Genomic DNA, 13,856 nt, shown 5'->3' on the forward strand with positions numbered 1-13,856 from the left:
TTGGTCTGTATTTGCAGTAGAGGAAGGAGTCAGGAAGAGGAGGAGGATATGGAATGTGTAGCTAATGGCCTCCATGAACTACCACCTCCTTTGCCATGACACCAGAACTGGATGGTGCCCAGCTACCATTACAAAACATTTTGATCAAAGATTCCATAGAAGAATCCTGATCAAAAGGGGGAAAATGCAGAACAGAATTTCAATTCTCATAAAATCCAGACTTTTTGGGACCATTGAGGCTGAATGAACCCCCAAAACTGCTGCCCTGAGGTAATCAACCCTGAAACCATAAACCAAAAATAGACCCTGAAGCTGTCTTTAAACCAAACAACAGCCTGCCATAAGCACTGCGCTCTTTTAAAGAACTTACTACATGGGATCAAATTGTTAACAGCAACTTGAAAGGTTAGATAGGAAGCTCAGGGGAAGTGAGTCCACGTCAACAGGTGAGAAACAAATCGGAAAGGGTGGGTGTAAAGGGCTGCACAACCTGAAGAATGTAATCAGCGTCACCAGAGCACACATACGAGTTGTTGGTATGTTTTGCCAGTGTATTTTCAACAATTAAAAAAAAAAAAACCTCACAGAACTGTACACCAAAATAAAAAAACCAAAACATTTTCCTGAAAATCTGATTAAAAAGACGTTAAGTGGTACTGCCCCCCACTTCTGTGGGACGAGAGCCGTCACATAGTTGGTTGCTGACATCAGAATCGGGTAAGTCCCCCAGGGCCCCGCCAGCACGGGGTCACTGCCTTCTTCATGGTGATAAGGAGCCTTGCTGCCTCACTTGGGTCTTTAACCATGGTGGTCATCCATTCCATGTGGCAGCAGTTTCTCCTGTGGGAAAGGCCTGCCCCGTCCAGGCCTGAGAACGGGCCGTTTTGTGGTGCACAGCTTTCTTCCGACCCCCTGCCCACAGGTCGGCTGTTTGGTGGCCACTGGTGGGATACAAGGGATGTCCGTGCCACCTGCTCCTTCCTGCACCCAGGAGCCTGGCCTCCCTGTGCCTGGCCTGTGGCTTGAGGCTCAGGGTGACCAGGGAGGAGGAGGGAGCGGTGGAGAGGGCCTGTACCGCTGGTGGTGCCGTCCCTGCAGGTGTGGTGAGGACAAGCTGAACCCATGTCTCTGGCCCTCTGAGGCTGTCCTGGGCCCAGCCTCCTCCCTGGCTGATGTCCAGGCGCCAGTGGCTGCAGCTTTGATTTGGACAGGGGTCTGCTTCCCTGCCAGAATCGCTGCTGCAGAGGGGCATGTCTGGGCAGTGGATTCAAGCGCCACAGCCCCAGTCGCCTGCAAAGTACCCCCAGATCGGCTGGCAGGGTGCCCCCTTGTGGCCGATGCACGCATGGCAGGGGCACAGGATCGGCTTCAGGGTTTGGGAACGGCAGTGCTGGCTTTGTGTTTTAACATCAAGGATTTCACTTAAAAACCTAGATTCCAGCTTCTCTTGAAAAACCGTTAAGATCTGGCACTGGCCTGCACCCACAGTACCACAAGGCCCCCATAGATGAGACTCCCCCGCTTCCTGCTGCCCCATGGGTCCCTGAATAACTCCAAACTAGCAGGGGAGACTGAACTGCTTCCAGCAGCCTCCTCCCTGGGGGAAGCCTAGGGCTTTGAGGCCTGGCTGCCGGCCACCACTTGTGAGAACCACACAAATCCAGGTGTAGGAGGCAGTCAGCGTCCCTTCTGAGGCACACTGACTGGAGCCTTGCCCTGCCCCTCGCTGAGGGGAGCTGCCCAGACGGGCGGCCAGAAGCACTCCCACGTGTGCACCCCACATCAGTCAACCCCACAGGGAAGTGTGTGCATGCTAAAGGCAATGCCAAGGAGAGCGGCCAGGCCTGTGGCCCCAGTGACCTTCGCTGCCAGCCCTCGAGGAGTCCACGTGGAATCCACTGAGGCAGCAGGCCACGCAGGGGCGTCAGCTTTAATACTGGGATCTGTGATTGGGGTCAGGAAGGCGGCTTCCTTTTGCTGCTGGGGGAGCCCAGGCCCCGGCCCTGCTCACTCCCTGCAGACAGGGATCTCAGCGAGATTGTCTCACAGAGGACAAGCATGTGAACAAGTCATGTCATGGCCTCCATCTCTGCCGCTCTGACTCTTGGGATGGTGGGTCTGGTGGAGTCCAGCCCAGGGGCTCCCACGGCAGCAGCTGATGGCCACACTTGCCAGAGCAAAGCTGTCATCCGTCTGGACCTCCTGATGGCGTTTCTCCGCAGGCCGAGCCCCTGCTTGCGGGCAGTGAGAGGAGCAGGTCAGACTAGCAGGGAGGCACCCTCTCGGCCCACCACCCCAAACAGGAGAGGTCGGTGCCGGCGCCCAAACGGCACATGAAGGTCTGATGGGTGCTGGTGCCCTACGTCTCTCCTGTTGTCTGCATGGGGACCAGTGCCAGGGTGGAAGCCAGGCCACAGCAGGAGCCCCCACCAGCTAACGAGGACAGCAGGGTGGGCGGGAGGGGGAGGGGCAAGGCACCAACACCTGAGGGGCCTTCCCAGCAGGGCCACCCGCGGACAGCAGGCTGCAGAGAAGGCGCCCGCAGCCATGTGGCTGGACGGGCAGTGTGAGCAGCACCCAAGCGGCTTCCTGGCCGCGGTGCAAGGGAGCCACAGCCGCCAGAGGCCGTGTGTGGCCCGAGGGTGTGAGTGTCGCTGTTTAATTCGGAGATGAGAGCGAGACGGCACCGCTGAGGCGCACTTGGAGTTCACGCCCTGAGGGACGGTGCCTGGCCAGGTCATCTCGATGCACGTGCCCTGTGAGAGCCGCTCTGCCCGCCGCCACTGGAGCCTGGCCTGGGGCTGGCCACACACCCAGCTCTCGGTGGCCACAGTCCCTGGGGAGGTTCCGCAGAGCCAATGACAGGTGGGTTACGATGCTGCCACCAGCTCCGCCTGCCTGGGCTTAGCCTTGACGGGGACTTTTTCTGTGGAGGAAAGAGACGTGTCACACAAACCATAGAACCCACAGCCATCGGCTCGAGTCCACCTCATGGGGGCCCTGTCTGTGAAAGCAGAGCTGAGCTCCACAGGGGTTTTCTTGGCTCTAAGCTTTCCAGAAACAGATTGCCAGACCTTTTCTTCCGCAGAGCCGCTCAGTGGATTCGAACTGCCTGGTTCACAGCCGGGCACAAACCATTTGTTGTGCACAGGAGACCCCAAAGGCAGAAGAGGGCAGGCCAGGAAGGAACCAGGGCCCTGTCCCAGAGGAGGTGCCATGGGCACAGCGTGCCTGGTGCAGATGGAGGTGAGCCCCACACAGGAAGCTGGTGGCCAAGGGAGCGGGGACATGTAGCACAGGCCCTCGACCACTGTGGCAGTGGCCAGGACTCAGGAACATGCAGTACAGGCCCTTGACCGCTGTGGCCAGGATTCAGGGACAGACAGCACAGGCCCCCGACCACAGTGGCCACGACTCAGGGACAGACAGCACAGGCCCTCGACCACAGTGGCCAGGACTCCCGGACACAGCACAGACCCTCGACCACTGTGGCCAGGACTCGGGGACAGGCAGCACAGGCCCTCGACCACAGTGGCCAGGACTCGGGGACACAGCACAGACCCTTGACTGCCGCGGCCAGGAATGGCAGCCCCTCCCCTGGGACTTGACGAGGAAGATGAACCCAGGGGAACAAGAAAGGGACAGAAAGAAACACAGATGGTTATAAAAGGGAGGTCTGGCTCCCAGGGAGCTTTCTAGACAGAGCGTCACGTGATGCCACAGAGAATGGTCAACCCAGTGCTGTAATGTTAAAGAAAACACTGGGCTGGAGCCTGGGACCAAACGGGTGTAGATAAACAGGTTCATGCCTGGCTCTAACTTCTAGATCTGCCTCTTTGGGCGGGTCCACCTCTTACAGGTCCCACAGACCCCAGGGGCCAAGGCCCAGCTCCAAAGGCACAGCGTCTGTCTCCCTCTGCACGAGCCACTTGCTCCCGGGCTGGGAAGGTGGGGCTGGCCTTCCCCACGCCGCCAGGAACGTCCCTTTTTGCTCGCTGTTCCCTGTGAGCTCCCAGACCTCAGAGGACAAAGCGAGGACGGTACCTGGGATCTTGTCGGGAAGGGGCTCTGCAGGGACCTCCGGCAGCTCGACCTGCTCCTGTGAGAACCAGCGAGGTGGGGGCTGTGAGGAGAGACCCTGCAGGCTGCCAAAGAACAGCCTATCATTCTCTCTAAAGGGCCGAGTCCTGTTTACTGAGCTCATGTCGGCACATCACAACGGGGCCATCAACAGGCCCCAGGACATGCTGGCGACACACAGGCCTGAGGGCCAGCCAGCAGCTCCACTGGGATCACCCAAGCCAGGCTGCCCCTCTGGGGTCAGGTTTGTGTGGGAGAGAGAGGGCCACCATGGTGAGCCAGCCACCCCAGCGAGTGCCTGGACTGCCCCAGTCAATACACGATGCCTGTCCCTCCCAGTTGGCCTCCTTGCAGCTCACAAGGCCCTGCACCTGTGAAGGAGCCCTCAATGAGCAGATGGCACATGGCACAGTAAGCGTTGCCCACAGGGCTAGAACTGGGCAAACTGAGGCAGCGGCCCCAAAAGATTGGGGATCCCTACGCCAGGTGCACACGCAGAACGCATCACCTGGGCGTGAGCGCAGGGATGGGACAGGGAACGGGACACCAGGTGCACACACGGACCACAGCACCTCGGTGTGAGCGTGCGGACAGGACAGAGAATGGGACGCCAGGTGCACACACGGACCGCAGCACCTGGCTTTGAGCACAGGGACAGGGAACGGGACACCAGGTGCACACACGGACCACAGCACCTGGGTGTGAGCATGGGCATGGGACTCTGTCACAGGCCCTGGATGCACAGGCCCTGCGTGCGACAGCAAGTCCCCCAGGTGGGAGACAGAACCCACTGGTTAAGAAACCACATTACTGTCGGGGAAAGGGGCTGAGGGCCAGGGAGAATCCCCAGCTGTGCCACGCCAGTGCCCACAGCAGACTGTCTGCCAGGCACTCCAAAAACTGCTCCTGCCTGCTTGGTTCCTGCTGTCGGTGGGCGGACTTGGAGGGCGGGCCTCAGGCTGACACGAACACTGGTGGTGAACCATGTGAACCACGGCATGTGGGCAGTGAGGCCTGACCCAGCAGGCGCCCAGTGCCCTCCAGCCTGGCCTCTGCAGGGCCTCCTTACCTGAGTGATGGCATCCAGCTCTTCTAAGACGGCGTCTTCGTCCTCTTGGGTGAGGCTTCCTGCCAACAGCTCATCTATTTGCTGCAGAGAGCAGTGCCACAGTGAAGAGCAGGGGCTGAGGGCCGGGGAGGGGGCTGACCATACCCCAAGGAGGCTGGCCCTCCAAGGAACAGGGACAGACTGGCTTAGAGCCGCCCTTCCCCTTCCCTTGAGCGAGGGCAGCTGCCAAAACAGTGTGGGTAGGGGCCGCCCTAGATGATGGCAGCGGGCACTGGCTGGGAGAAGGCATCCCTGCCCCTTGCCTACGACCCACAACACCTACCCGCTGGTACTCCACGGCCTCCTGGGTCTCGTCCAGGATCCTCTCCACCTCCTCTATGGACATCACCTGGGACAATCACGTCAGAGGGTGGACGCTGGTCAGCCAGGCAGCAACAGCCCCTTGGGCCCCAGGCCTCTCTGCCCTGCCCCAGCCTCAGGCCCCGCCTCTCTGCCCTGCCCCAGCCTCAGGGCTCGCCTCTCTACCCCACCCCAGCCTCAGGCCTAGCCTCTCTGCACTGCCCAGTATCTCAGTCTCACTTCCCCCTTTAGATCCGGCCCTGCCCCTAAGCCAGCTTAAGCAACCTGGCCAAGGAGCACATGCCACACCTCGGTCACTTCTGTCCAAGGGGACAGGAGCCATCAGCTGAGTCTTTCCAGAAGCCTTGACCACACCCTCTAACCTGGGCTGCCCCCTCAGACCTCCTGGGCCCCAGATGACCCCAGCAAGGAGGGTAAAAGCCGCTGACAACTGTGGGAGGCAGAACGTTTCCCTTGGGTGGCACGGTCACAGCCTCACCTGCTCCTGGCTAACACCCACTACCTGCTTTCAGACCAGCCCCTGCGGGGGCAGGGCCCTCGCCTCAGACACCCCATCCACTCTGGCCAGCCTTGCCCTTCGTGTGGTCACTTCAGCAGCTGGGTCCCATTCCCATCTCTGCTGGCCTGCCCACTCATGGTCACTGTGCCCCCAAGGCTGCACACCCGGCTGGACTGGCAGCCTCTCTGGAGCAGCTGGCTTCCTGCCGCCCATCTGCCCAGCCTCACGCTCTGCGTTGACAAAACACCCCTGGCCCATGGCCCCCATGTCCCCACCCAGCCTCACGCTCTGTGTTGACATAGCACCCCTGGCCCATGGCCCCCTTGTCCCCACCCAGCCACCCAGCCTCATGCTCTGGGCTGACATAGCACCCCTGGCCCACGGCCCCCATGTCCCCACCCAGCCACCCAGCCTCATGCTCTGTGTTGACATAGCACCCCTGGCCCACGGCCCCCGTGTCCCCGCCCACTGCCCAGACCCACCTGGTGCATCTTGCGCAGACACTCATTTCCAAACTGCAGCCCCTCCATCACCTTCATCTCGATCTGGGTGAACTCGATGCTCTGAACCTGCAGAGGGAACCAGGCCAGCATGGTGAGGCACCTGCCCTTGCCCTGTGGTGACCATGGAGCTGGGGATGGCGCTGGTCCATGTGGCGCTCCAGTGTTTGGGGCAGACCCCTCTGTGGGTCCCTCCTCCCTCTGGTCCCCTCACCACCACTGGGTACTGGAAGGATGGAGAAGGGGGCGGGGAGACTCCAGACAAGGTCTGGGCCTTGTGGGAAGCTTTGGATAGCAAGAGAGCCTGTGCCTGCGCCCTCATGGCGGGATAACCCCAGCAGGACCTCGAGCACCCAGACCCCACTCCTGCAAGAGCCACTGCCCTCGGCCCCGAGGACCATCAGTCCCCTCTGAAGACCCTCGTCCACTGCAGACCCGGCCGCTGCTTCCACATGCTCAGCTCAGATGCGAGGAGCCTCCCAGGCCGACACCCACCCCCCCCACACCCCCGCTGGAGCCCCACCTGCAGCTGAAGCCCCGCCCCTCCCCGCCCCTGCTCGAGCCCCGCCCACCCACCAGAGCCGGGCCGCCGCCTACCATCCTCTCCAGGCTGGTGATCTGGTTCTCGGTCTTGTCTAGGAGCTGCTCCCGGTACCGCTTCTTCTTGAGCAGCAGCTTGGCCCGCCTGCAGGGGAGACGTGGCGGCCGGCCTCCTGCCCCCAGTGCCCCCCACGCCCTTCAGCCCCGACCCCTGTCCCCGGCCCCTTCCCGCTTACTCCTTCTTGCCATCCCGCAGGAGCTGCCTGGCGATGGCCCGCTCGCGCTCCAGCTGCTGAGTGATCCTCTTCTGGTACTGCCTCAGCTTGTCCCGCTGCTGCTTCAGTTGCTGCGGGGGGTGGGGAGGTAAGGCTTTAGGCAGCACCGACCTGTGGTGGCAAAGGGGCCACCTGTGGGGACCTCCTGCTCAGACTGGCTCTACCGCGGCTGCCGGAGCACACCCGGAAACAACAGGTCTCCACATGGCAAGTCTGCCCCCAGGGGGACACTGGGCAATGGCTGGAGACAGTGCTGGCTGTTACAACTGGAGGGGGTGTGTGTGCTACTGGCATCTGGGGGTGGAGGCGGGGATGTTGCTCCATCACCCCCTCCCAAGAATCATCCAGCCCCAAATGTCCATGGTGCTGAGGCGGAGAAGCCTGCCCTGAAATCAACCATGGCATCACGGCAAGACACGTGAGGGTCCCAGAGGCACAGACTTTACACCACTCAGATACCACCTGTGCTGGGCTGTGCCTGGTGGGGTGTAGTCGGGGGGCTGTGCGTGGTGGGGTGCAGTCTGGGGGCTGTGTGTGGTGGGGCACAGTCAGGGTATCTCAGTAACCCCAACATTCAGAACTCTGCGACAGAGAGAGCAAGCCCACCTGCGTGCCACCGCCCCCCATGACCACATCAGGGGCTCCCCTCCAGTCTTTCTCCAACAACACCACCCCTCGGCAGGGAGGGCTGTGACCAGCCCCTTCCTGGGTGCTGGCACAGGCCGCCCTGGCCCCTGTCCATGCAGGTTTCACAGACTCAGAGAGGTGCTGGAGGGTGCAGGGTGGTCAGATAAGAGGTCTCCCAGAGGGTCGACCAACAGCACGCTGGGGCCTGCGGGCTTCCTAGTTCACGTTATCCCGGCAATACATCGGGAGCAAATTCTCCTATCATGTGGTAAGCGTGTTGTTTCCGAGCACCTAAAGCTCCCAGGAGGAGAGGAGGCAGGACGAGCATGGGTCTGCCTTTCCCAGGAAGCTACCAAAGCGAATTGCTGACAAGTGGAAAGGCCTGTGGGGAGGGAACCCAAAGGTGAGCCCTTCAAGAGAGAAAGAACGGTCATGGGGTGAAGCCGCTTCCCTTTCGGTTGAGGGGTTGACAGCTGAAACAGGGTGGCGGCCGAAGCCCATGGGGCAGGGCTGGGCTGGCCGCGCTGTCCTGAGGGACGCTGACTGCTGCTTCTTCCTGAGAAGTGTCCAGTGCTGTGCCAACTTTCTCTGGTGGCCACATGCCTCATTTTCTTCCTCACTCGGGGGCCTTTGGCTAAGAACCTTTGTTCCAGAAGCCGAGGTAAGGAACCAGGTTTGATTTGTGTTTGGCTCTCTCTTAGCACAAAAAGAACACATTTTTGCTGCAGCAGATCTGGAAGGCAAAGCATCAGCAGAGGTAAACCCTGCTCGCGTTCTGGACGTCTCCTTCCTGACACATTCTCTGCCTTGCGGAAACGGACAGGTGTGAACAAACGCTTTCACTTCATGTACCATGTTCCTCTCCAAAAGAACTGACTTTTGTGTCGGATCTCCCTGGAAGAGGCACTCTGTCTACAAGCAGGAATATCATCAGACACCACGTCCGGTTCTGCCAGGAACGGCGAACCATACCACATTATCAGTCTGGAGTGGTCCAAACAAGCTCCCCTGGGCTCCCGACACTTTGCGCTTGGGTCAAGGTGCTTTGTGGACCAAACAGGACTCTCAAGCTAAGGGCCGGGACCAAGGTGGGACAGCGAGCCCATCCTGGATCCTAGTCAGACGCTGTGGTTGTTTTGACGGATTACAAACCCAGTTTCTTTAGAGTCCTGGCAGCAGGGAAGATGGATCGGTGCCACCCATCCACACAGCCTCCCGCCAGGCAGGCAACACAAGCTTGGGTCAGATTCAGGGTTAATGGCAGGGGGGTAATTAATGGCACTCACAAAGTCTGGTGAAAAAGATTCCACAAAAGACGTGACTCAGGGCCACCTGTCGAAAGCGGGGCTCCAGGACCTGCCCTCGTGCTGCCAAAGTTTAAGAAATCACAACTACAAGTGTGGACTCTTGTCTACAGACAAAGTATGACTACAAAATAATTAAGCTGTTTCCACCAGGCTCCTGAAATCAGAGTCGTAATTTAATAACCATGCTGTTTGCTTACAGTTAACAAGCGATCTGAGTTCCATGGGAATAATGGGTTCAGAAAAAGAAGTGCAGTGGTTAAGTGCTTGGCTGCTAACTGAAAGGTCGGCAGTTCAAACCCACCAGGGACTCCACAGTAGAAAGACGTGGCAGTCTGCCTCCATAAGGATTATAGCCTTGGAAACCCTGTAGGGCAGTTCTACTCTGTCCTATAGAGTCTCTGAGTTTGGAGTCAAATGGAGGCAATGGGTTAAACCTGGACAAAGCAGTCCTGTTGGCGTAGCACCGGAGGGCTCCACTGCTAACCGAACGGTTCATGGCTTGAACTCATCCAGCGGCTGTGCGTTAGAAAGACCTGGCAATCTGATCTCATAAAGATTTCAGCCAAAAAAACTCTATGGGGCAGTTCTACCCTGTTATATGGGGTTGCTACGAGTTGGAATCAATTTGATGTCACCTAACAACAACAGGTTCAGGCAAGCAATGCGAGAAGCCGACCACTCCAGATGCACACGTCTAGCAACCAAGTCAGAGGAGGGGTTCTAAGGCTTCAAACCAGGATCTGCGGTCGAAGGTCAACGGATGCCACTCCCCGGCAGGGACCGGGGAATCGGAAAGCAGTGAAAGGAAGCTGTGTCTACAGCCAAGGGCGACTAGGCACCCAGCCCAGGAGATGCTAGGACCCACGGCGAGGGCAGCGGGGCACCCAGCCCTGGAGATGCCGGGACCCACAGCGAGGGCAGCGGGGCACCCAGCCCTGGAGATGCCGGGACCCACAGCGAGGGCAGCGGGGCACCCAGCCCTGGAGATGCTGGGACCCACGGCGAGGGCAGTGGAGCAGCCGGCCGGGAGCCGGGATCCTCGGCGGGCAGGAGTTGGGGGAGCCCCCGGGGAGGAGGGAACGAGAAGAGGGAACAGGCCGCGCTGGGTCGCGGGACCTGGGCGCCAGGCAGCCTGCAAGCACCGCTGTGTGACCTTGAGCACCAGGCGCCACCTCTCTGCGCCTCAGTTTCCCCACCCGAGGTGAGGGCGGTGGCCTTTGCACGGGGCTCTCCAGGACCCCGGCCGGGGCCGCCAAGCCAGCCACCGCCCAGGCGTCATCGCAGGCCCCGCCCCGCCTCGGCCTCAGTTTCCCGGAAGGGATCCCTACCCTCCCAACCCACACAGCGGCCGCACCCCGACGGCGGGGCAGCAAGTCCGTCCCGGGCCGCGCGCTCACCAGAATGGCCTTGTCCTGCTCCGTGACCCGGCTCTGTTTCTTGCGGCTGAACAGGTTGCCCATGGCGGCGCCCCGTACCGCCGCCCCCGCGCGGCCGAGTCCGAATCTCCGCTGCAGCAACACCGCGGCCACCGTAGTCCGGGCCTCTCCGCTACGGCGGCCGCGCAGGGCCAGACACCGCAGAACGCGCAGCCGGGCGCGCGTCTCCGCGGGCCGGAAGGGGCGGGGCAGGGTCCGGGGCTTCTGGCTCCACGGTTCGAATCCACCGTTCCGCACAGGCGTCGCCAGCTAATGGACGAAGTGGCCTTGAATTCTCACAAAAAGGTGGAACGAATAAATCGATGTTAGGATCTGCGATGTTCTAAATAACACATTTCATATGCATTTCCGGGATGAATTTTCTAAACTACCACTTAGATGGGGTCCTTGCAGGTTAACACGATGCAGCCTCACCAACGTCCAGAATACCCGCCCCCCACCCCCCCACCCCCGGCTGGCTCTGAACGAGTACTGCTACCTTTGTTGTTGTTGTTAGGTGCCGTCGAGTGGGTTCCGACTCATAGCTACCCTAGGTACGACAGAAACGCTGCCCAGTCCTGTGCCATCCTCACAGTCACTGCCATGTTTGAGCCCATTGTTGCGACCACTGTGTCGATCCATCTCATTGAGGGTCTTCCTTTTTTTCTGCTGTCTACTTAACCAAGCATGATGTCCTTCTCCAGGGACTGATCCCTTCTGATAACACGTCCAAGGTATGTGAGACGAAGCCTCATTATCTTCCCTTCCAAGGAGCACCCCGGCTGTACTTCTGCCAAAACAGATTTGTTCATTTTGGCAGTCCATGGTATTTTCAAAATTCTCAGCCAAAACCGTAACTGAAAGGCATCAGTTCTTCTTCCGTCTTCCTTATTCATTGTCCAGCTTTCCAATGCGTATGAGGCAATTGAAAATACCATGGCTTGGGTCAGGTGCACCTAAGTCCTCAAAGTAACATCTTTGGGTTTCAACACTTTAGAAAGGCCTTCTGCAGCAGATATGCCCAATGCACTACGCCGTTTTATTTCTTAACTGTTGCTTCCATGGGCGTTGATGTGATATACAGTCTGTGGACTTAAACATGTATGCTGAAACACTTCCCCGGCCAGGACTTATCCACCCAGGCATTCAGGATCGATAGCTTCTTTTTTCCATGCTCCTTTCTGAGCTCTTTGCCTGTCTTCCAGCGCCATGAGGAACTGAAGACCGCCACTGTGGTTTTTGGCTCAATGGAACTTTCGTTGGGTCTCTTGCAGAAGTCTCTGCCATGAATTGGATGAAAGAGACTGATTCTCCACTGAGGAATTTCATGTCAAATCTCTGCCCATTAGATCTGGATGTTTTAAAGTTATACATGTCAATTTAAGCTTTCATAGATTGTCCATCTCTTTTCAGTTCTAGGGATGCTTGACCAATCAGCCAATGCCAAAGACTACTGCCAAACTACCTGTTCCGATTTCTGTTCCCAGTCTGCTGTCCCCCAGTTAACCACCCCTACCTTCTCTGGTGGGTGCACTCTACCCCTTGGCCTTGGCCACTCCAGGGTCCCATGAGAAATCAAGGTGGCAAGTTTTGGTGGCAGTACCTCCCACCATCATCCCAGGCCACAGACCTTAGAGAGCTTTTCAAGAATCTGAGGCTGGCCTCACTGGTGAGTTTCTCAGGACCTTTGTAAGGGAGTGCCCTCTGGGACACAATGCAGGGGTCAGGATGGGAGTTGCACCTGATAAACTCGCATCAACGTTCCTATCCCCCTAAGCCTTTGGGTTCTCTCCTCTGTGTTATACTGAGGAATTTCTGGCATCTTGACTAAAAACACCAAAAACCAAAAAAAAAAAAAAAACAAAACCAAACCCAACTGTGGTCAAATTGACTCTGACTCACAGCGACCCCATAGGACAGAATTGAACTGCCCCATAGGGTTTCCGAGGCTGTAAATCTTTATGGAAACAGACTGCCACATGTTTCGCCTGTGGAGTGGCTGGTAGATTCAAATTGCTGACCTTTTGATATACAGCCAAGTGCCTTACCCACTGTGCCACCAGGGCTCCTGTATCTTGGCTGGACCACTGTTATGCCCAAATTTCCAGCAAGGAACCAAGCAAACTGTCAGGGCTTCTTACAGATGTTCAATCAAACAGTTGGATCCAGCCTCTGGTGAGATTAATTCAGTTCATCCAATGCTGGATTCCATCTTCCCTTCTGTTGTCATGACCCCACGTGTGCAGAACAGAACCATCCCATAGGGTTTCCAATGGCTGTGACTTTTTGGAAGCAAATCAGCAGCACTGTCTTTTGAGGTGCCTCTGGGTGGGTTTGAACCACCAACCTTTTGACTGGTAGTTGAGCACTTAACCATTTGTGCCACCCAGGGCCTACTCACTGTGTTGTTGTTATTGTTAGGTGCCATCAAGTCGGTTCCCAACTCATAGTCACCCTACGCACAACAGACGAAACACTGCCTGATCCTGCGCCATCCTCACAATCGTTATGCTTGAGCCCATTGTTGCAGCCACTGTGTCAGTCCATCTCATTGAGGGTTGTCATAGATTGAAATGTGTCCCCCCAAAATATGTGTCAACTTGGTTAGGCCATGATTCTCAGTATTGTGTAGTTGTCCTCCATTTTGTGACTGTAATTTTTTGTTAAAGAGGATTAGGGCGGGATTGTAACGCCCCTACTAAGGTCACATCCCTGAGCCAGTGTAAAGGGAGTTTCTCTGGGGTGTGGCCTACAACACCTTTTATCTTAAACCAAAGAAAAAAAAAAGCTGAAACCCTTTGCCACCCAGTCGATTCTGACTCATTGGAAACCCTGGTGGCGCAATGGTTAAGTACTTCGGCTACTAACCAAAAAGTCAGCAGTTTGGCTGCACCAGGCACTCCTTGGGAACCCTATGGGGCAGTTCTACAGGGTCGTTATGAGTCACTATGAGTCCTCTTACCTTACAAGAGATAAAAGGAAAGGGAAGCGAGTAGAGAGTGGGGGCCTCATACCACTAAGAAAGAAGCACCAGAAGCAGAGAGCATCCTTTGGACCCGGGGTTCCTGCACAGAGAAACTCCTAGTCCAGAGGAAAATTGATGAGAAGGACCTTCCCCCAGAGCCAATAGAGAGAGAAAACCTTCCCTTGGAGCTGACGCCCTGAATTTGAACTTCTAGCTTAC

General features: G+C 57.8%; 1 protein-coding gene across 2 annotated transcripts; it reads right to left on the bottom strand.

Annotated features, from left to right (window-relative positions):
• Positions 1 to 395: 395 nt before the first annotated feature.
• Positions 396 to 10,812, bottom strand: CHMP6 (charged multivesicular body protein 6). 2 transcript variants are annotated; one of them, XM_064270587.1, is made up of 8 exons: positions 10,655 to 10,812; positions 7,285 to 7,394; positions 7,106 to 7,193; positions 6,491 to 6,577; positions 5,472 to 5,537; positions 5,150 to 5,230; positions 4,045 to 4,145; positions 396 to 2,926 (listed from the first exon to the last, which is right to left on the bottom strand). In XM_064270587.1, the coding sequence occupies exons 1-8, from the start codon at positions 10,715 to 10,717 to the stop codon at positions 2,905 to 2,907; spliced, it is 618 nt and encodes a 205-aa protein (XP_064126657.1). In that variant the 5' UTR covers positions 10,718 to 10,812; the 3' UTR covers positions 396 to 2,904. The 2 variants fall into 2 exon arrangements, with proteins under 2 accessions (XP_064126657.1, XP_064126658.1); XM_064270588.1 differs by having other exon boundaries at positions 418 to 2,926; positions 4,045 to 4,099; positions 10,655 to 10,809.
• Between the last annotated feature and the right edge of the window lie 3,044 nt (positions 10,813 to 13,856).

The sequence above is a fragment of the Loxodonta africana genome, chromosome 18 (assembly GCF_030014295.1).
Source record: "Loxodonta africana isolate mLoxAfr1 chromosome 18, mLoxAfr1.hap2, whole genome shotgun sequence".
Classification (NCBI taxonomy): Eukaryota; Metazoa; Chordata; class Mammalia; order Proboscidea; family Elephantidae; genus Loxodonta; species Loxodonta africana.